Source organism: Oryx dammah, unplaced genomic scaffold (genome assembly GCF_014754425.2).
Source record: "Oryx dammah isolate SB20612 unplaced genomic scaffold, SCBI_Odam_1.1 HiC_scaffold_15, whole genome shotgun sequence".
Lineage (NCBI taxonomy): Eukaryota > Metazoa > Chordata > Mammalia > Artiodactyla > Bovidae > Oryx > Oryx dammah.
This window is the reverse complement of record NW_024070199.1, coordinates 9251365-9275648: the sequence shown is the minus strand read 5'-3', so window position 1 is coordinate 9275648 and position 24284 is coordinate 9251365. Positions and strand designations below refer to the sequence as shown.

Sequence of the window (24284 nt, the reverse complement as noted above, 5' to 3'; positions counted from 1 at the left end):
TATTATAGGATATTTTATATAAGCTTCATGGTAACCAAAAACCTATAATAGATACACAAAGAACAGAAAAATAAATCTAAGCACAGCACTATAGAAAATCATCAAGTCACAAAGGCAGAGATAAAGAGAAGAAGGGGGCAAAAAAGAAATTCCAAACAGCTGGAAAACAAACCAAATGGCAACAGTAAGGACAAATGAGCCAAAAATACACAATGAGGAAAGGAAAGTCTCTTCAGTAAATGTAAAAGTGGACAGCCACATGTAAAAGAATGAAACTGGACCCCCGCCTTATACCATATACAAAAATTAACTCAAAATGACTAAAGTTTAAAATCTGGAACTATACAATTCCCAGGAGAAAAACAGGGGGGCTAAGCTCCTTGACATTAATCTTGGCAATGATTTTTGGATCTGACACAACAACCTAAGGCAACAAAAACAAAAATAAACAGATGAGACTACATCAAACTAAAAAGCTTCTCCACAGTGAAGGAAATAATCTACAGCATGAAAATATAACCTACTGAACGACAGGTTTAATACCCAAAATATATAAGACACTCAAGCAACTCAATAGAAAAAAAAACAATCTGGTTTAAAAAATGGGCAGAGAACTGAATAGACATTTTTTAAAGGAAAACATACAGATGATCAGCAGGTTCATGAAAAGGTACTCTGCATCACTAATCATCAGGGAAATGCAAATCAAAACCACAACAAGATATCACCTCACAATAGAAGGGCTATTATCAAAAAGACAAATAAGTTTTAGCAAGAATATGAAGAAAAGGGAAACTGACTGGTGGGCACTGTTGGTGGGCAGTAAACTTGTATAGCCAGTATGGCAAACAACATGGAGTTTCCTCAAGAAATTAAAAATAGCATTATCATATAATCCAGCAATCCCATTTCTGGGTATATATTTGAAGGAAATAAAAACAGGATACCTGCAAGTTAACTGCACTCTCTTGTTCTTGTGGCATTATTCACAGCATTCAAGATAGATATGGAAACAACATAAGTGTTAATCCACGAATGGATTAATGAAGAAACAAGATGTGTTGTGTGTATAATTATTCAGCCATGAGAAAGAAGGAAATTCTGCTGTTTGTGACAACATGGATAAAACTTGAGGACATTATGCTAAACCAAACAGAAAAAGATAACATACTACATGGTATCACTTATATATAGAATCTGTTTTTTTAAGTCAAATTCATAGACGTGGAGAATAGAAAAGTGGTTGCCAGGTTTCTGAGGGAAAAGGAGGAAACAGAGATTGGTAAAAGGTTACGAATTTTCAATTATAAGATGATTAAGGTACAAGCATAACATAGTGACTATAGTTGATAACACTGAACTATATAATTGAAATTCGCTAAGAGAGTAGATAGCAAACACCCTCTTTTTGCCGGTCATAGAAAACACCCTCTTCCAACAACACAAGAGATAACTCCACACATGGACATCATCAGATGGTCAAAATCAAAAATCAGATTGATTATATTCTTCACAGCCAGATATGGAGAAGCTCTATACAATCAGCAAAAAAACAAGACTGGGAGCTGACTAGGGCTCAGATCATGAATTCATTACTGCCAAATTCAGACTTAAATTGAAGAAAGTAGGGAAAACCACTAGACCATTCAGCATCTTTTCTCAGATGCTTTTTTCTCTCTTCTCATGTTCCATTTTTGATTACTAAGTATTTTTAGAAATCTACTTTATCTTCACAATTGGCTTATTAGCTATATCTGTTTTATTATTTTAGTGGTTTCCCTAAATTTTACAATATACATTTTTATCACTGTCCATCTTCAAATATTATTGTGTCACTTCCAATATAGTATAAAACTTAAAATGGTTTACTTCTAATTCCTTCCTGTGGTCTTCCATAGTATTACTGTTATACATTACTTGATATACTACTATGACTTTTGTTCTAGATGATCAATTATCTTTAAAGAAATTTTGAAATAAGGGGTAATTTTTTCCCATTCATTTAATATTTTGTTGTTTATTTGCACGGATCCAAATTTCAATTCTGTATTACTTGCCTTCCTCCCACAGAATTTTCTTTGACTTTTCTTACAGTGTAAGTCTGCTTACAATCAATCCTCCCAAAATTGGTTTTGCTTGTCTGAAATAAATCTTTATTTTGCTTTCAATCTTGAAGAATGCTTCTATTGAATAAAGAATTCTGGTGTGACAGTTTTCTTTCTTTCATCAATTTTTAACATGTCATTGCATTGTCTTCTTCCTTACACAGTTTCTGACAAGACATCTGTGTTTTTGTTCCTCTGGCTACTTTTCAGGATTTTCTCTTTATCACTTCTTTTTAGCAATTTATAATGTGCCTTATTGTGATTTTCCCTATGTTTATTCTGTTAGGGTTCACTGACTTTCTTGGCTTAGAAGTTTATGGTTTTCATCAAATTTGGAAAATAATAGTATCTATTGAACATTATTGTTTTAAGACTTATCAGTAATTCTTGTAAGAGCTTAGAATAACACCTTGCATACTCAAGGTACTCAACAATGAAATTACTTTTAGATCTGTGCAAAACACACAGTGCGAAAAAGAAAAAGAATGATAAAAATCTGCCCTCCAAGATGTTAAATCTGTATTTCTTCAAAAAGTCCCATCTTTTAAAAAATTTCCCACATTTTTACCAGGTAGAGATTGTTTGATTTTCTCTCCTTCTTTTGCTTCAATTTCCACATTTTCCTCCTTGCCCCCTATACATCAACCTTTCTTTAAATAACCAAGAAGTTATATCCCATTCAAGTCCCTTTCATAACTTTCTTCTGGGAAGCCCACCACAATTTTCTCTGAAAGAAACAGGAGTGAATGAAAGAAACTGCACCCAAATCAGTCCAATTAGGAATATACAAAATGCACATATGCACACACCTCAAACTTCTGTGCTGCTGCTGCTAAGTCACTTCAGTCATGTTCGACTCTGTGTGACCCCATAGACGGCAGCCCACCAGGCTCCCCCATCCCTGGGATTCTCCAGGCAAGAACACTGGAGTGGGTTGCCATTTCCTTCTCCAGTGCATGAAAGTGAAAAGTGAAAGTGAAGTCGCTCAGTCGTGTTCAACTCTTAGCGACCCCATGGACTGCAGCCTATGAGGCTCCTCCATCCACAGGATTTGCCAGCCAAGAATACTGGAGTGGGGTGCCGTCGCCTTCTCCGTCAAAGTTCTATAAACTTCTATAAGCTACCTCAATTCACTGCATGCGTTGTAAGTCACATTCATCCACAACAAATATTACAATTTTTTGTCTGATTTCAGATAACCATCCTTCTACCACTTATTTCATAATGACTCACAAGCTGCCATCCTTACAAAATTCATTTCAACAAGCAAACTTCAAGTCTTTTTCAAGGTAGAATGCCGGTATAAGGAAAAAAAAAAAAAAAAACTCCATTTTTTCCCCTTATCTCAACACTTTAAATATTTCTAGACTCCAATTGTGTCCAAGTTTTTCACACCAAGCAATTCACCAATTCTCTGTGAACACTAACCAGTGTCCTATAATTCAATTTGACACTATCTACTGGAGTTAATATCAGATCCCGTAGGTTAAGGGCTCAGTCCCACAATATTCACCAATCCAGAAGCTCTCCAATGCCAGTACTTTAGGGACTTTTATGGAGGGTTTGGAGCAAGATCAAACCAGTCCATCCTAAAGGAAATCAATCCTGAATATTCGCTGGAGAGACTGATGCTTAAGCTGAAGCTCCAATACTTTGGCCACCTGATGTGAAGAGCTGAAAAAACCCTGATGCTGGCAAAGATTGAAGGCAGGAGAAGGGGCTGACAGAGGATGAGATGGTTGGATGGCATCACCAACTCAATGGACATAAGCTTGAGCAAGCCCCAGGAGATGGTGCAGGACAGGGAAACTGGTGTGCTGCAGTCAATGGGGTCACAGAAGAGTCGTACACGACTGAGTGACTGAACAACAATGGAGGCTGTATTACACAGGCATCTTTGATTAATCATTTCCCACTGGTATGTGCATGGTAAATCACCTCAGTCATGTCCGACTCTTTGCGACCCCATGGGCTGTAGCTGGCCAGTCTCCTCTGTCCATGGGATTCTCCGGGCAAGAATACTGGAGTGGGTTGCCATGTCTTCCTCCAGGGGATCTTCCTGACCCAGGGATCGAACCTGCATCTCTTACATCTCTTGCATTGGCAGGTGGGTTCTTTACTACTAGCACCATATGGTAACTGAACTCAATCTCCAGCCCTTCTCCCTTTTGCAGAGGTCATGGGGTAGGGCTGAAGGTCCCAGCCCTCTAGTCTGAAAACTGGTTCCTTTAGCAACCAGCCTCCATCCTGAGGCTATCCAGGAGTCACCAGCCATTCATCATTTCATTAACAAACAAAAGGACATGTTAGTTTGGAGATTCCAAGGCTTTTATAATCTGTATAATAAGGAAAGGGGGAAAGAGATCAAATATTTATCTTATCAAGTCACAGCTATATTTACATATTTCATAACCAAGCAAGAGCTTTTAATCTTCATATAGTGACTCAGTAGTACTGTACTTGCAAAGTCGCTTAAGTCATGTCTGACTTTTTGCGACCCAATGGACTGTAGCCCGCCAGGCTCCTCTGTCCATGGGACTCTCCAGGCAAGAACACTGGGGGCCATTTCCTCCTCCAGGGGAATCCCTGACCCAGGGATGGAACTTGCATCTCCTATGTATCCTATATCGGCAGGGGGATTCTTTATCACTAGCACCACTATGGGGCTTCTCTGATGGCTCAACAGGTGAAGAATCCTCCTGCAAAGCAGGAGACACAGGGGAGACATCTATGATCCCTGGGTGGGGAAGATCCCCCAGAGAAGGAAATGGCAACCTGTTCCAGTATTCTTGCCTGGAAAATCCCATGGACAGAGGAGCCTGGTGGACTACAGTCCATGGGGTCAAAAAGAGTCAGACACTGCTGAGCACATATGAGCACTGTGTACTGGGATGGTCAAAAAGAGTTTATGATGGCTATGGCAGAATGAAGAGTGTAAGGCACAGTGACGAGTATTAAAGAGCCAGAGTCTAGCTCTATGATGGCTAATAATCACTGGTGTATGCAAACAGCCAGTATCCTCTGAACAATCTTTCTGTTGATCTTGACTGTGCTTCCTATTTCTTGGTTCCTATCCATTTTCTGAGTCTGAGCTCCAGCCTTCCTACAGTTCTTATAAGATATCTTATATCTTTATAATAAATCCCTTTTCTATGTAAGTTACATAGTGTTTGTTATTTTCAGTCAAGAACTCTAACTTCAAGTCATCTATTTCTATCTTAATTTCTGTGACATTAGAAATTATCTTGATAAATCAATTCCAGAAGGCTTAAAAGTTAAAATATATTCACATGAGTGTCTAGTAAGCATCTCAAATTTCACTCCTCCAAAATCTGACTCCTGATATTCCACCCCACCCACCAAATATGCTGCTTTCCTAGACATCCTCATCTCTGAAAATGGGGAGGTCATTTCTCCAGATGCTAAGGCAACAACAACAAAAAAAGATTCCTCCTTAATATTCCTATTTTTCTCATTCCTGACACCAATCTATTACCAAATCTCACTAGGGCTACCTTCAAAATCTAGAATCTAACCACTTCTCACCACTCTTCCTGCTGCCACACCCTGATCTAAACCACAGTCATCTCTACCTGGAATATTACAATGAACTCTGATTTCATCTTTTCCATATTCTTCCTTGCATCCTGTCAGTTCTCAATGCGCAAAATTAATCATTTTAAGTCAGATAGTATCATCTCAAAACTCTCCAACAGATTCATCACTCATTCACAGTAAAAGTCAAGGTCTTTATAATGACCAACAACCTCCTCCATAATCTGTCCTCTTACCATAACCAAGCTCATTTCCTATCACTGTCTCTCAATCAAGAGTGACTGAGTCCATCACACAGGATCCCATTAATCCTGGGATAATCTATGCATATTCATACCCCAAAGCCCTGTGCACCTGCTCTTTCCCCTGCAGATAGCCATATGGTGACTCAGTCCCTCAACCCCTTCAAGTCTTTACTCAAACGTCCTCCCAAACAAGACTTATTAACTACTGTATTTAATACTAACCCTTCTCCTCTTCCATAAACACACACATCAGTAACATAAGTCTACTGAGAACAGGGCGTGCATGCATGCTCAGTTGCTCAGTCTCCAACTCTGTGTCCCCATAGGCTGTAGCCCACTAGACTCCTCTGTCCATGGAATTTTCCAGGCAAGAATACTGGCATGGGTTGCCGTTTCCTTCTCCAGGTGATCTTCCCAACCAGGGATTTAACCCATGGTCTCCTTTGTCTCCTGGGTTAGCAGGTGGATTCTCTGCCACTGTGCCACCTGGGAAGCCCCCTCTCCTCCTGCATGGCACTCTTCTATCACCTTTTCCTGACTATTTTTCTCTGTTATGTTTGTGTGCTACTGATATTTTGCCACTTAACTATAAGTTCTGTGAGACCAGGAATGCCTGTCTTGTTCACTGATATCTTTCAGACATCTACATCAGTGTTTGACACATATAGGTGCTCCATAGATATTTGTTCATTTAACAAATACATTAATGAAAATCTTGGGAAAATACATCATAAAGAATAATAGTATCAGTAAATACATTTTTAAGTGGTACTTTTACGTTTCTTAAAACAGGAAAGGATAACAGTATCTGAGAGGTCTTCTACCTTAAATACTAGAAACTAAGTCATATTATAACAGAAATCCATATTTTTATTCTGTTAAATTTCCACAGTAAAGAAAATATCATAAATTTCTTTCATATTATCAGCAGTAACCTCAAAAAAGAGCAAGACAACAAGTAAAATTTGCATGTTTTAATATGTCTAGAGATTTTTAATGATGCTACTCTGATCACTGCACCCCAGCAAACTCCAAGAGATTGCCTGACAATGCAGTAGCATTATTAACCTAATGTACTTTTCTGACCTCTTAAATCACATTCTTCAATGCCCTGAGCTCTTGGCACAAAAAACCCTGAAAACAAAGGCAAAAATCCCAACTGTATTAACTATAAAATATCGCAAATGCAAAAGGCTCTTTTAAATGAATATCTTTCTCCACATAGTACTTTTCACTTAAGAATCTAATGATTTTGACTTTAAACAAAAAGCAAAAACAAAGAAAAAGTTAATGCAGTTATCTTGCCAAAATTTGAAAGTTGACCATCAACAGTAAATTAGCTTTTCCTTCACATACCAAATTATATTAGCTTTTATTATACTCCATAAACTTGAGTAAGCATTGGGATTAGAGGAGTGAATGAGATAACCAAATCGCTGCCCTCAAAGAGATTACATTATAGTTGGGAAGCAAAGATCAGAAGTAGGTAGCACAAATAAACATATGTTGATAAGTACGATAAAGAAAAATTTGCTAAAGTAAAAAAAAAAAAAGCAATGGGAGGAGAGTGGCTATTTTAGAACAGGGGTTTGGGAAAGGGCAATTGGACAGCACTTGAACGAGTGAGAAAGTGAGCAAACATTTGCAGGCAGAGGAAATAGCAAGTGCAAATGCCCTAAAGCAGAAAGCTTATTCAAGGAAAAGTTCAAGGCCAACATGATTGGAGGGGAACAGGCAACGTTGAGAATGTTAATAGAAGAGGTGAAAGAGGCAGACAGGAGTCAAATTATATAAGGCCTTACAGTCATGATAAGGAGTTTAAATTTTGCTTTGAGAGTGACAGAAAACCAATGGAGGATTTTAAGTAGTGAGATAAATGATCTTTTGTTTCAAAAGGTCACTGTGGATGCTATGCCGAGAACAGACTGGGCCAAGAATGAAAGCAAAGAGATATCAGTCAGGAAACTACTGCTGTAGACTAAAGAGACTAAGGTGGCTGAGATCACAATGGCATACTGGAGATGGTAGGAATTGGTAGGATTCTAGACTTAATTTGAAAATTTGGCAACAAAACTTGTAGATGGACTATATTTGAATGTGAAAGAAAGAGAAAAACCCATGATGACTCCTAGGTTTCTGGGAAAACAACGATGACATTTACTGAGATGGAGACGACGAGGAGAATGTAGTATGTATGTATACATATGTATAACTAAGTCACTTTGCTGTACAGCCAAAATTAACATAATGTTGTAAATAAACTCCAATAAAAAAAATTAAAAATAAAAAAGAAAGTTTGAACAATACAATCAACTATAAAAACACTATTTATTCTCACGACAACCCTATGAGGTGGGTAATTTTGCTACCATCCCTATTTTAGAGACAGGGGAATTGAGGCACAGGGCAGTTATCAAATCTTCTCAGAGTCACACAAGTAGTAAGTGGCAGAGGAGCCAGGATATAAATCCAGGCCATCTGGCTCCAGGGTCCATACTCTCAACCCTTACTCGAAAATGTTCATTTTAAGAGAAGACATTTGTGTGCTAATAAGAGTAAGTGAATACAAAGGTAAGTATTAATTGCAAAGAGAGGAGGAATAATTACAATAGCATATTCTTTGATTCTTGTCTAGATTTTTCAAATCTAGACATAACATGGCATGAATCTTCTCTGTTTACCCTTCTAGGTCATCTTTCTTCCCCTATTCACCCTGCACTGAATCCTGGGAAGCTGACCTTAACAGACTCTGTCACCCAGCTCCCTTGTCCTCTGCCTTTCTATTGGGGTCCACTAACAGTAACCAGCAAAAGACTAGGGAAGGGAGGAAAGAGAGGTTGGGATGTTCATTTGTCCAGCTCTCTCCTTGCTAGGTGGTGGTTTGGCAATGGCTATCTTCTTCCTAAAGCCACAGCTCCTCTCAAGCAGCCCTTCAAATAATTATAGTTCTATTTGTGCTATGTTAACAGTTCACATGCTTTCCCTGTTCCTTCAAGATTCCCACTGTTCCTAGTCCCCACATGCTTCTACCCCTGGTTGATTCCCTTAACTCTTTCCATCTCTTTGTAAACAAATTCGAAATTAAACTTTCTTTGAGAAGGCTTTCTGTTACCTTCCAGGACACTAATACTCTATCCAAGAAGAGGATTTAGTCTTAGATAAAAGGAGAGACAGTCTATCCACATTAATAAAACAAAAGGCAAAACACATAGATACAGATATAGGTAGGTCAAATACTGAAAAGAGGAGGAAACTCTCTGATTGTTTTTATTGTCTCAATAAAGTAAGAAGAAAGGTCAGCAGCTAAAGTGTACTGTATTTGAAGAAGAAGAAAAGATATGAAATGTTCTCCCTGGGAACAAGAAAGTGAACTGTCCAAAGAAACACAGTAGGCTTTTTGGTCATAATTTAAAGTGGAACCAGTTAACAAGGTTATATGTATTTCTCCAGCTACAGTTAGTTGGAATGGAGCAGTCATGGAATAGACAGAAGTAAGTTTAATGAGAGGTTGATTTTTGCCAGCAGATGGACAGACAACAAAGAAATTGAAGATGTATACAAAATGATTAATTATAGCAATGAATCATGTTATTTTAAGCTGGACCTGAAGACTTATGGTTGCTAACAGATCATGAAAATAAAACTGTGGAGTCATTGATTTAGTAGTGCTTATGGGATCAAAACTAAGATCATGGCATCTGGTCCCATCACTTCATGGGAAATAGATGGGGAAAAAGTGGAAACAATGGCTGAGTTTATTTTTCTGGGCTCCAAAATCACTGTAGATGGTGATTGCAGCTATGAAATTAAAAGACGCTTACTCCTTGGAAGGAAAGTTATGACCAACATAGACAGCATATTAAAAAGCAGAGACATTACTTTGCCAACAAAGGTCCATCTAGTCAAGGCTATGGTTTTTCCAGTAGTCACATATGGATGTGAGAGTTGGACTATAAAGAAAGCTGAGCACCGAAGAATGGATGCTTTTGAACTGTGGTGTTGGAGAAGACTCTTGAGAGTCCCTGGGACTGCAAGGAGATCCAACCAGTCCATCCTAAAGGAGATCAGTCCTGGGTGTTCATTGGAAGGACTGATGTTGAAGCTGAAACTCCAATACTTTGGCCACCTCATGTGAACAGCTGACTCATTTGAAAAGAACCTGATGCTGGGAAAGACTGAAAGCGGGAGGAGAAGGGGATGACAGAGGATGAGATGGCTGGATGGCATCACCGACTTGATGGACATGAGTCTGAGTGAACTCCAGGAGTTGGTGATGGACAGGGATGCCTGGCGTGCTGTGATTCATGGGGTCGCAAAGAGTCGGACACGACTGAGCGACTGAACTGAACTGATGGGATCAAAGAATGGTTGGTATGGGAGATACATAAATGAACTGTATCAACAGAAGGTGATTCGTGATGGTCACAGAGTAGTATGTTTACAATCTGACATTTTTAGAAGAGTGTGGTTATTAATTATGTTAAGATGTACAGAGTAAAATTTAAGAAGGGATGGTTGAGATACAGTGAAGGAAGAGATTACTACTACAGCAGAGATCAAGAATCTGATACGAGGAACTGGACTATCCAAAAACAAAGGCCAAATAATGACAATCATTCAAATTTGAAAGTAAATTATTATGTAGAAAACTGCTGTCCATGTTCCTATATACTTCATTCAATATACAGAGTCGCATTCCTCTTCACAACCATGTATGTTTATAAAGAAAGTCATTGCATTAGTCCAGCACTTCTGTGTTACAATTATAAACACTCAGACTCAGGAAATGGAAGTATCCTGTACCAAAGTTTGTTTAGTACCGGCAGAGAGCCCTACTAAATATGTTAAATTTTCTATATCTCCAGGGCTTCCATTTCTAGAGAACATATAGTTAAAAAAATTAAGTTTGTATAAGGAAAAAGGCAAGAAAAAAAGGAACATATATTCTGAAAAATTACTAACTGGAGTCCTTAAATAAACCTTAAATATACAGGTTTCGCTGATGATGTCAAGTACCCCAGTTAATGAAATCTAAGTCACATTTGACTGAGCGACTGAACTGAAGTCACATTTATATATATATATATAATTACTGTCCTATTTTGATCAATTGAAGAGCTCTTAAACCCTTCTTCAAAAAATTCCTGCAGCAACTATTTCTAAAGAACAAGGTTTATTTTTGAATAGTTTATTTTCAAATGGTTTATTTTTAAAACCAAACATGTTTGTGAATGCATTATTTAATATTCAGTATAATTTGTTTCTGTCAGTTTTAAAATGCTTTAAATTTTTAAGGGATTCATGATTAACTAGATTTGTAAGAACTGGCATGCCCACTGGAGTTTGGTGGTTCTAGGTACATCTGATGACTCAATATGCATGTATATGGTCCTGCAAAGAAAACTCTAATCTTACGGTTTTATGAAAATTTACTATTTTGACAGCAAACTGGAAACTGAATATAAAGTAAAACTTAGGGGCTCTAAAACTAGGAACCAGGAAAATTTATGCTTTGTGGTATCTGTGGGTTATTACTGCAATGTTTGGAATTCCTAATATTGTCTAAGAAGTTCTGTAGTTTCTGAGCAAGAAATAAGGTGGAAAAGAAATGTTTTCTTAAGCAATTCTTAGGAAAGACTCATGTAAACAAAGGTAGACCAATGTTCCTCACTCTCCACCACTTCCATCTTTTGCCAGGGACCAGAGCTAACAGGATGAAGACAAAGGCTTCCCTCTTTTTGCCTTTTTATACAAAGGCAGAAGGAGAAAAGAGTGACAGAGGATGAGATGGTTGGATGGCATCATCAGTTCAATGGACACAAACTTAGGCAAATTCTGGGAGACGGTGACGGGCAGGGAGGCCTGGCATGCTGCAGTCCATGGGGTCCCAAAGAGTTGGACACAACTTGGCGACTGAACAACAACAACAAAAAGATTTCCCTGTGAGATGTGCATGCACGCTAAGTCACTTCAGTTGAATCTGACTCCATGCAACCCTATGGACTGCAACCCACCAGGTTCCTCTATTCATGGGATTCTCCAGACAAGAGTACTGGAGTGGGTTGCCATGCCCTCCTCAGGGGATCTTCCTAACACAGGGACTGAACCCTCATCTCTTATGTCCCTTGCATTGGCAGACAGGTTCTTTTACCACTAACGCCTCCTGGGAAGCCCCTTTCCCTATGAGATACTTGTGAGTTACATTTCTTTTTTCCATTGTTCCTCTTTGTGGTTAATGCTTTTCAACATTCAATACTGGAAAGTAGTATGAAGTAAGAACCAACACTGAGATCTATGGGTCAGTATTGCAGGATCACACGCACAAATTATACCACACCATGGTATAAGTGGCATGGTGGCAAACAAAATATATAGCTCTTAACTGTGTCTATATTTTATTCAGCTGGTTCAGAAGCCCTCAGTTACCGGCTAAATGGGAAAAGTGGCCACTCAATGCAGTTTAAAGTGTAGTCTGGCTCAATAATTTAAAGTCTCAGATAAAACTGTTCATTCATATAGCCTACCCTCTCCTGCTTCTCCTAAAATAATGCCTAGCTATATAAGTATAGACAGCTGGGGGGAGACAGTGGTTTTATCTGCCATCATAGTCATGGGGTAGAAACAGGTTGGGTTCACTGGATCAACACACTGTCATTTAGCTCCTCTGGTCCTTGAGCAATGTCCCTGTCCATTTGCTCACTGGGCATACTCCCAGCATCTGATGCAGAAGTCTGCCTGGTGGTAACTGGGACCCATTCTTTTGGCTCAGGCAAAGTTCCAGGTGCTCTGCGTGGCTGACAATATCTGGCCTGGGCTCTACAGGCACTACGCTGCTTCCTGAGGTCATGTTATAATTCCCAGGCATAGAGACACCAGCTGGAACTTTCCTGTGATGCTCACTTAATGCTAGCAACCGCCTACATAAAGAAAAAAACAAAAACAAAAAAAAACTACTTATTGAAGATTTTCTCTCCTTTTAAATGAGTCTAACTTAAACAGGAATCTAACAGAGACCTAGGCGTGCAGCCACATTCATTCATTCAACAAATATTTATTTCATGGTTATTATGTTCTAGGCACCAAGCTAATATAAAAGATACAGCAATGATTATGACAGGCAGGATGGCTGCTCCTGCAGAATTTATATTCTAGTGGAGAAAGCCATACAAAAAAATACATAATAAAATTTCTCATAGTGATGCATACATTGACAAAAATAAGACAGGTAATGTGATAGATGTGACTTGGGGGTGGGACAGAGGTGAGAAGTGAGGTGAAAAGGCATTTTCAAAGCACTGCGACCTAAATGATGAGATAAGCGAGTTAGGCAAAGATCTAGATAGAAAGTACTCAAAGCAAAAGGGAAGCATGTAAAGTGCTTTGTGGCAGTATTTAGAAGCAGAGAGAAGGCCATTTTGGCTGGAATATAGAGTAGGGAAGAGTGCTAAGAGATGAGAGGTAAGTAGAGGTGATAGGGAGCCTTACAGGTGAGAAGTTCAAATTTCATTCCAAGAATAACAGAAAACTACTGGAAGGTTTCATTTAACAATACTATCTAAACATTTTTAAACAAACACAATCTACAATAATATGAATTATATTAGTTGAAGTAATTCCTTATTTTACTATTTGATCCAAATAACTATTTCAAAGTATTTATCACAGCTGTACTTATTTAATTGTCTGTTTCCCTTAGTAGACACTGAGTTTCATGACAATAGGGTCTACATCTCTCTTCTTACTGAATCCCCAGAGCCTGAGTGTCTCTTAAATAGGACGTGTTCAAGATCAGTTCAGTTCAGTTCAGTCACTCAGTCGTGTCCAGCTCTTTGCAATGCCATGAATCGCAGCACGCCAGGCCTCCCTGTCCATCACCATCACCCGGAGTTCACTCAGACTCACGTCCATCGAGTCCGTGATGCCATCCTGCCATCTCATCCTCGGTCGTCCCCTTCTCCTCCTGCCCCCAATCTCAAGATAGATTCTGTCAAATGAAGAAATTTAATGATGGACTAGTCCATGGCAGGCACTGCTACACAGTGCATTAGAACCAGTTCCTGTATGCAAGAAGCTCACAGTGAGGGAGGCCAACATGTAATCAACTAATAATAATACAACAGAGTAACTGCTACACCAGAAATACCAACAAATACTATAGGGACGTAAGAGAGAAAGTAACTAATTTTGTTTAGTGGCAGGGAAAACATTAAGGAAGTTTTTAACTAAGAACAAATATAAATATTCATTTTCTTGGGATAAATGTTTATACTAAGAAAGAATTCTATACCATGTTCTATTAATTTTATTAGTTCCGCAATTCAAGAGAACATATACTCTATTGACAAAATTATTTAATATATTACTACCATGATATTTCCAAACATCTTAAAAAGGCTTATTTCTAAAACAACCTTTTAGAATCTTCTCTGTATTTTTGTTATTATGCACACCAACTCCCTATATATGAAAGTTAAATTCAAGGCTAAAATATTCATAATTTTACTAGCTATGGGAAAATCTAGATAGGGTAGCCTATTGGGTTCTGCTTTTTCACCAGATTCCATATATCAGTGATAGTGATCACCACCAAATTTTCATTTATTATGTATCTTATCAGAAATCACCAGATGCTTTCAAGCTCCCAATAAACTTTTGGAGTTTCATTACCTTACTGTGTATAGAAGTCAAATATGCTATCAAAAGAAATTAATTTGGGGCTATTTCTATTATAGCACAAATAAAAACATTCATTTGAAAACAATCAGCCTTATAAGCATCCATAGTACATAAATTTAGTTAAATGGTGCCATCTGGTGACATACATCCTGCAGCAAATATAAAAGGTCCAGAGATAAGCTTCTTGGTGGCACCCAACTGAAAGTGTCAAAATTAACTTAAGAAATATTTGATCCTGCTTGACATAAAGAACACAATTAATCCCACTCAGTATATGGCAGTTTAACAAAGGGAATTATAAGAACTGTTTGGGCCCCATTTTCTGCTTACCACTCTTGTTTCTCAAGTGTATCTTCAAACTCAAACAAGTCCCCAGAAGAGATTTAAGTCTAATATGATCCTTTAGCCAGCTCCGAGAGAACATTTTTAAAGCATAAATATCAAGAATATCTTGAACGTTGTTTAAGTCACATCTATTTCCTCACTCTCCTTCTGATTTCTATGAATCTGTCTGTCCACCTCAAATGCCACTTCCTAAGATAGCTCACCCTGATTCCACTGCTAAAGTTAAGCCTCTCACCCACAACATTCTCTACTTCACCACTGTAACATTTTTGCAATGGTAAATATAAACTATTCATGCTATTTCATTTAATGCTTTTCTTTCCAGTTTTATATCTGGCACAGTGTTCAGTGTTTGAATGAACAAATGGATACATGGATGATTAGATAAATGGATGAGGGGAAAATGTCCTTTTCTATCCTCTCTTCTTACCCAAATTCTGTCATTGACAAGATCCAGCTCAAGTTTACATCTTGTGAAAAAAAATCTTCCCCAGCAACACTGATCTACAATGAATCTATGCTTCTTTGGACTCCTACAGCACTTTGGTCTAAGCTCCAAAGTTTAAGCCTCGGTTATATCCTATGTAATTCTTGTTAATATATATGTGAATATTACCTTCCTAACTGACCTTAACATACTCAAGGGTAGAAATTTGGTTTTTAATAATATCCACCTGCACATGTCCATGTAAGGAGGTAAATACCTCATAAATACCTTGTTAATTATTATTACTAAATTGTAATTACTGAAATACCTGCATTCTTTCTACTGAAATGGGTATTGTAAACAAATTAAGCAAGAACAGAGTAGATCTCAGTATTTAAGAACCTGACATTCACCCTCCTTGCAGTCCAAGGAACTCTCAACAGTCTTCTCCAACACTTCAGTTCAAAGCATCAATTCTTATCAGTGCTCAGCTTTCTTTATAGTCCAACTCTCACATCCATACATAACTACTGGAAAAACCACAGCTTTGACTAGACGGACCTTTGTTGGCAGAGTAATGTCTCTGCTTTTGAATGTGCTGTCTAGAAGCTGAAGCTCCAATACTTTGGCCACCTCATGCAATGAACTGACTCATTTGAAAAGATCCTGATGCTGGGAAAGACTGAAGGTGGGAGGAGAAGGGGACGACAGGGGATGAGATGGTTGGATGGCATCACCAACTGGACGGACATGAGTTTGAGTAGGCTCCTGGAGTTGGTGATAGACATGGAAGCCTGGCATGCTGCAGTCCATGGGGCTGCAAAGAGTCAGACACAATTGAGCAGCTGAGCTTAACTGAGCCTCGCATGTGCCAACAACAGCATCTCAGTGTAGCTTATTTGTTCTCTATTCACAGTCCCATAGGTAGAAACTACCATGAAGTATCCAAAGGGAAAAAATCCACTTCAATGTTTCAGATACACTATTGTATATACCATAATGATAACATAATGGCTCATTATATTTGTCACAGATCAAACCAAATTTTTATAAAACTCAAGAATGAAGAAATGCCACCATCATATTTTCCCAAATTTATTAATGCTGTTCACATACTATATTTCTTTCCTTGAGTGGCCAAATATCTAACTATTTAGAACACAGGTTCTCAAACTTTAGCATGCCTCAGAATAGCCTGGAAGGCTTATTGCAACACTATTTGCTGCACCCTGCTTTCAAAGTTTCTGATTCAGTAGGTCTGGAGTAAGGCCCAAGAATTTGCAATGCTGACCAAATTCCCAAGTGAGGTTGATGCTGCTGATCCAAGAACCACACTCTGAGAACCTCTGCTTTGGAGGATTAGAGTCAAGTTGTTCCAAATTTATATAACCATTTCACTATAATCTATAAAACATTATTTCAGTTTCTTATGATCAGGAGGCAAAAATTATTACAAAAACAAATTAAGACCAGAATAACCATGATGTTTGTAAATAGATATTACTTTGAAATAAATAACAAACCAAAAAGTTTGTATGGATTTTCCATAAGCTGTTACAAGAAAATCCAATTTTTTTGGCCAACCCAACATGTTAGAATTACTATAGTGAGAAAAAATGCAATTTTTTTTTTACTCAAACTAAAATCTGATAAAACTCTCATGCAGATCAATTTCATAATACTAATCACTATTATATTTAAATAACTCACTAATCACATATCTAATATCTCTTCTCCACTTGATTTCTCTCACCCATAAGGGCAAGGACTATTCTCTCCTCTACAGTTTACTGACGTGATGAACACAAGTTTGAGAAGGCTCCAGGAGTTGGTAATGGACAGGGAAGCCTTCAGTCCATGGGGTCGCAAACAGTCAGACACTACTGAGCGACTAAACTGATAGTTTAGTGTTATATCCCTATTGTCAAGCATAATGTGTAACACATAACAGGTATTTTTAAAATAATTGTTGAATAGATATATAAAATTTATTGATGACCTATTATTATTAAAGGCACACAAACTGAGGGTACAAATGTTAAATAGTTATAACCTCAACTCTCAAGCTATCACATTCTATTGAGGGAGCAGTAATATACTCAATTTGTCATAAGGCAACATAACAAGTGCTTTATAGTAATATGAACAAAGTGCTATGAGACATAACGAAAGGGCTGGTTAAAGCTGCTAACAGGTAGGCACATAGTAGAAGGCTTCAACAGGTAGGGACAGGTAGAAGGAGATGATAAATCCCAATATGTAGTATATCTACTGTGTCACCCCTATTGCTAACAATTCCATATGGTCTATACTTATGTTTATGAAAATAAAAAATAATTTACTCTAACACAAAATCTGACATTCAGCCACCATAAAGCAAGATAAGTTGTTTTCTAAGATGTTGCTATGCTACCAGCAGAGTTTTCAGGAAACAATCACTTTACTGCCATTCTCTTCTAAGGCTTCCCTCCAGGTTCCCCCTCAAACACTGAAGTGAAATAAGAGAAACAAAATTAGATTAAACCATGCTAACAAGATTTTAGAAGGGGTTGAAAGGTACTAAATATACACACATGTTCTGTCCATACTGGTACATAAACGTAATAAATAAGGCAATTTTCAATAAGGTATCAAAGCAAAGAAATTTCGTGGTGCATAACTCAAAAATGAACTAACCGATTACATGATTTAAATGGTCTTTACAGATAATTATGGTGCTAACACAGATCATTAAATTTTCAAAGTAGATCTGGCAGAGAATTACAAGAAGAAAAACATTCCATCTTGCTCCTAAAAAAAGGGTAAATAACCTAATAGAGTCCCTTGAAAGTCTGACTGCTTTAGCTGTGCTAAATGAAGAGACAAATTAAGTTGTAAAATATCGTGGAATTCACTTATATTCAAATTCTGAAAAGTGCTAATAGTGCAATCATCATAAAACCATAACCATCCACTGGAGAAAACATTTTCCTTAGTATTTCCACAAGATGTCACCCTAAGCCTAACATCAAAGTGTGCAGCTTTGCTATTTTAGGCATTTTTCTGTTTGTGTATTAATGAACATTAATTACTTTTTAAAAATTAAGGTCTTTTTGTTTATACTTTCAGTTATTCATAAATGGAAAATCAAAACAGAATACAGGGACTAAAGAAGCAAGAAGGAAGAAAATTAATCAAACAGTTCATCATTCACACTGTTTATCACAAGAGAAATACATTTTACCCTCGGGTTTTACTTCCTTTTACTTTATTTTGAAAATGTTCCATAATTAGCATATATTATGCTTATAATCAGGCTTCCCTAGTGGCCCAGGCAGTAAAGAATCCGCCTGCAATGCAGGAAACCTGGGTTCAATCCCTGGGTTGGAAAGATCCCCTGGAGGAGGGCATGGCAACCCACTCCAGAGTTCTTGCCTGGAGAATTCCCACGGACCCCAGGCTACAGTCCCTGGGGTCGCAAAGCCTCATACACGACTGAGTGACTAAGCACAGCATATATATAATCAGATAAAGTTATATTTTAAAAATAAAAAAAAATACCTTTGCTATCACTCCCCATCCTATTATCACAGAATCCATTTATAAAATGCTTTTATGCACTATAATAATGATCAAAGCTATGGAGACAGAATTCTGTGCTCAAAGATTATACCATCTAAGATAGACTAGTGTTTGCATTTTCTTTTTTCACAAAAGAAGGACATTATTTATTTTCAAAGTGACGCTTTTCATTTACTGAGAGAAGGCCTGGTTTCCTAGTCACCTGTAAATGATACAATACATTCTGCAATAACAGTGTTTTACTCTGCTATACATTTCTACTGGATTTTCTGCACTATGAGTGCCTCCTATTTTCTTCAGTTGAGATTCATGCAGGCATTATTTCAACATACTATGTGATTATCAGAATAATGGGTTAAAGCCACTATTTTCCATTATGTTCAGCAAAAAAGAAGGGGAAGGGAAGTTGGTTGAAACAGAAAGCAAAATACCCAGTATAAATAATGCCCTGTTTATCAATGGTTCCCTGCTTATCCTTTTATAAGGATACAATCTCCTTCAGGATACACAGGGCTACATAGTTTTTCCTTTTTGGTCCTTAAAAAAAAAAATGCACACTGAGACCAATAAAATTCAATAGAAAATTATGTTGCATTATAAAGCATCGCTCCATTCTTTGCAATCTGGTTTATCCCAAAATGACTTAAAAGACCAGCCAAAACAAATCTATCCATTCAAAGCTGGGCATCAGGATTACTTACATAACAGCTTTTTACAGATTACTGTGACCTCTCATTTTATTAGAGAAATTCCAACTACTCTATAGGCTTTCTGCCAAGATATTTATCACTCACTTAAAACAATGGCAAAATACAACTCTTTGTCATTTGTCTTTTTATTCCTCATGATGCTGAACTGCCATACGAATACATTATTCTAGTAGAATTATCTAAAGCATTCAACAATATTCTTTCTAAATAAAGTTCTCAAAAACTCAATCAAAAGACGTAGCCCAATCTTATTTAAGCACATCATATAAATCTATTTAGAGATATGGCCATTCAGTTAATGGTCTTAATAAAACTATTAATTTTTAACTGAGAAATCTGTTGCTTAAAAACTGTTCTTTAAAATACTATTCTCTAATGACAGGGTTTATTTAAATTTCATTAAGAGTCCATTTAGAGTTGTTTTTATTTAATACCAACTAAGATGATTATAGTTATGTGGGTCATTAATTCTTACTAGCCATAAAAGAATATTTCAAAGAAATTAACCCACAGACAAAATAATCCTATTGAGCTTTTACTATTTTTATTCAATAGATTGATTTTCAATTTTTCCAAAAGGAATGGTTTCTTAAATATAAACCATAGAGTTGTAGTTTTGTCAATAAGTATAAACATTCATTATAATAAAAAACACAAAATATTTTCAAGACTAATTCTCATAAATTCATGTTTTTAGTTTTTATATCAGCAACCATCAAACCTGGAAAAAGTAGTAATAATGTCTAGTAGACTCAATTATTTCTTTAAAATACAGTTTAAATTTAGCAGAATCTATAATTGAGTCCTTTTTAAAATTGTTGGTTGTTTTTGTTGGGAGGAGGTATTTGTATCTTTACTAGTTTAATTCTAAAAAAAGAATTTAAAATTATCTGCATAAATGCAAAAATATATGTATAAAGATATACATAAATAAACCATAAATTCAAGAATAAACAGAAGGTTAAACATTATGTAGCTCAATTCATGAAAAACTGACAAAGTATTGAAATTTTCATCAATAAATTTTTCAGTGTGAATCATGAGATTTTTTGAGAGAAGCAAAAAGATGAAAAATAGTGTTTTAAGTTTTGTCTGAAGAAGAAGGTAAGACTAGAACTATAATCCTAACTGAATAGAATGTGACCCATTACTATTCGTGTCAGGCAAGTCCTTCTCCAGAAAGAAGCAACTTCCTTCTCTAGCACATTTTCCCTCAATTTTTGAAATAAACTACTCCAGCTTTTTCCTGTGTTTACTTGTCTTCCTATACAAAACATTCAATATTTTTATTCTTATTAAAATACACTTATTTCCATCTTATAGAGGTTCTTTTTTAAAATAAGCTGAAATAAGAAAATGAAAAAAAAATTTCTTCTACCTGATATCAAGAAAAATATTTCAGTTTCAAATCTGGTTAACATCAGGTTCTCTAACAACATTATTCAAACTATTAAGCCCAATTCTAATTGTGAAGATGATGAATAATTGTTAATACTTACCTAGCAAAGCTTGGAATAAGCTGCTCTTAAAGATACCTATCACCTTTTTAACAGCATTTTTCAACTGCTGCTCCTCTGGTTTCCTTAATTTTTTGCAGTATTCTTCCAGTAATGACAAAGCTCGGTCAGTATCTGAAAAACATGATTTTAAAATTCTATCTTATGGTCTTAGAAAAACAGTAAGCTAATATTAAACTATTGTCTAGTGATATTCCTAATTTCATAACACAAATAATAACTAATCAGGAATTCCATAAACTACTTTTAAAATTGATAGTTACAATGAACTCAAGTTTAAGAACCCACTTTTATTTCTATTGTCTTCCAAAAGAATTTCCAACTATGAAACAAGGCAAAAGTCCATATGGAACGCCGACCAGTTGATATTCACACAGTAGATAAGATTCTGTCAGGAAAACTATCTTAAAACTTGTGACCTCCTACAAGATAATGTCCAGATTCCTTAATGTAACTTTTGAGACCACCATCCCATGAGCTGTTTACAAGCTATATTTTCAGTCTTTATTTCCCACTGTATATTATTTCACCCCCTTCACACATATACACACAGTGCCAAAGTCACAGTGGATTACTCACTTTCACTCTCCACTCCACGCCCCCCACACACACACATACGTACACACACACACTTTCTATACCTCTGCATTTTCCTTTGCTCCTCCTGCTCTCTGTGTTGGAATATCCTCCCCCATACCACTCTCTCCTCCTTGAATTAGTGTGCTACATTGGAAAGAGTTTATTGTTAGCTAGGTCTGGGTCTGAAACCTATTTGCTAGCTGTGTGACCGTCAATAAGTTACTTAACCTCTCTGAGCTTCTGTTTCCTTACAGGTAGCAGGATTAAATTACAAAAGGCTTAGTACAATACCTAGTGCATAGAAAGTAATCAAGAAGTCAACTGAAAACTTATCTTCCCTTAATTTGGACCTAACTCAAATGTTCTCTGGAGAAGGAAGTAGCAACCCACTCCAGTATTCCTGCCTGGAGGACTCCATGGACAGGGGAGCCTGGTGGAATACAGTCCATGGGGTCACAAAGAGTCAGACACAACTGAACAACCAACACACACACACACACACAAATGCTCTCTATTCCATAAAACCATCTCTGACAGTTAAAAGTAATCACTGTCACTCTTCTTCCAAACCATTTTGCCTACACAAATACTACAGGCACTCTTAATACTCACTGTTATACTATGGCTTCTTGAATCGCCCACACGACAAAGCATTAGTGGCCCACACAACAAAATATCCCTGAAAAAGTCACCAAAGTGGCAGTGTCTTCGTGTATAGTAGGTGACAATTTTGGGGGGAAGTGACAAGACTCAATTTAGTTATTCCAAAATTAAGTTCTGTTTGAAGAATGTCAAGTCACACTGAAAATATAAAATACACCACTTCCTCAGACCTGAAATGCATTATGAGAAAGGGCAAGAGTCATCTTACCCAACAAACAACTGCTTTCATCATCGACTTGTATTTTATAAAATTATGTTTAGAAAGCTTCTGAAGACAGTGGCAACACAGTTCAGACCATAATCTTAAATACATTGATAATTTTCCTCTTTATATGATTTATGTATTTTTATATTTGTTCTGTTTGAGGAGTTCCTGAGGAACTAATAGCATACAAACTTTTCATAGAGAAGACACATTATGAAGTCTCTTATCAGTACCATTTTGGATGAAAGCTGACTGGAATTATCATTGTTGTTCAGTCACTCAGTTGTGTCCAACTCTTTGTGATCCCATGGATTGCAACACGCCAGGCTTGGTTTTCCACAATTTCATCCTTTGCTCAGATTCTGTCATGAGTAAGAGTTTTACCTTCAGTCAGTGTCACTTCCTTCAAAAGTCTCTTTAGGAATTCCTGGCACTTCTCCACCTGACCAGAGCTCTTCTCATGTTATCATGTATTTTATAATTATATAAGCAATCTTCATCAAAACTTCCCTGCTTTGAGATTCGTTCTTTTTCTCCCAGCTTTACTGAGGTCAGACTGACAAATAAAAACTGTATATAGTTAAGGTGTACAACAGAAAGTTTTGATATATGTATATATTGTGAAATGATTACCACAATCATTACCACAAAGACAACTGTCTTTGAATTTTAATAGCCTTTCCCCCTTCAAATCTACCACTTTCCCAGACTAAATATCAATTATAACAATAATTCATATTTTTCTATTGAACGTTCCAATTCTCTACCCTCACAGCCATCCTCAGCTGATGATCATGTTTTCCATTTTGTGGAAAATCAGAAGAGAAATTACACAAGCTCCTAATCTAATATCCACTAGGTTATCTGTAGCTGCACCCCTATACTCTGCCTTCCCCCGTCTTTATGGATAAAATATTTGTTTCTCTCTCTGATGCCAACTCCTCCACTTAAGCACCTAAGCCTATTTTCATTTGCCTACACTGCTTCATCACCAACTGTTTTCCTCTCCAATCCCTCCCTTCAGCGTACAAATACAACTGTAAGAGCAGTGATTTTTAAAAACTTTCCTTTACCCTTAATTCCTCTCCAACTAACTACTGTCCCCAGTTCTCTGTTCCCTTCCATAGCAAAACTCCTTGAAATGCTGTCTACACTTTCTTTGCTTTCATTCTTTCGTATTGTTGCGGTTGTTCAGTTGCTAAGTCGTGTCCAACTCTTTGCAACCCCATGGACTGCAGCACACCATGAGAGCATTCCCATAACCACATCTACAGATGTAAGTCACTAGGTAAAGGGACTTAAACTAATTCCTTCAACACATATTTACTGAGTGACTACCTAGGGAAGACACTATTAAAAGCATCTAGATGGCCTCTAAACCAACAGAATTTATTATGTCTCTCATCTCTGTACAACAAAAATCTGACACATAAAACAAAAAGGCAGAATATAATAAAAATGGTCAAATATGGTCAAGTCTGTCTTAGACAACTTTAGGTTTTTGCATGCCAGCATCTAATGATGGAATTGTGGTTGCCTTTTCAAGTTTCTTTTTGACATCAATGATCACCATCTGGTGTTAATTCCATTTCTGATTAAATTCTTGTTTCTGATTAACAAAAGCTTGAATGTGAAGATATTAGAAAACTATGTAACTATACAAAGATGATAAATAAAGAAAACAAAAGATAACAAG

At 36.9% G+C, this 24284-nt stretch overlaps 1 protein-coding gene across 6 annotated transcripts in view; it reads right to left on the bottom strand.

Moving 5' to 3' along the window:
• The window catches only part of DLG2 (discs large MAGUK scaffold protein 2), a 2338778-nt gene that overhangs the window by 2300206 nt on the left and 14288 nt on the right, over positions 1 to 24284 (bottom strand). For all 6 annotated transcript variants that reach the window (XM_040255566.1, XM_040255568.1, XM_040255582.1 and 3 more), the window contains one exon: positions 21124 to 21255. In XM_040255566.1, coding sequence (XP_040111500.1) covers positions 21124 to 21255 — 132 coding nt within the window. The remainder of the gene's footprint in view (positions 1 to 21123; positions 21256 to 24284) is intronic.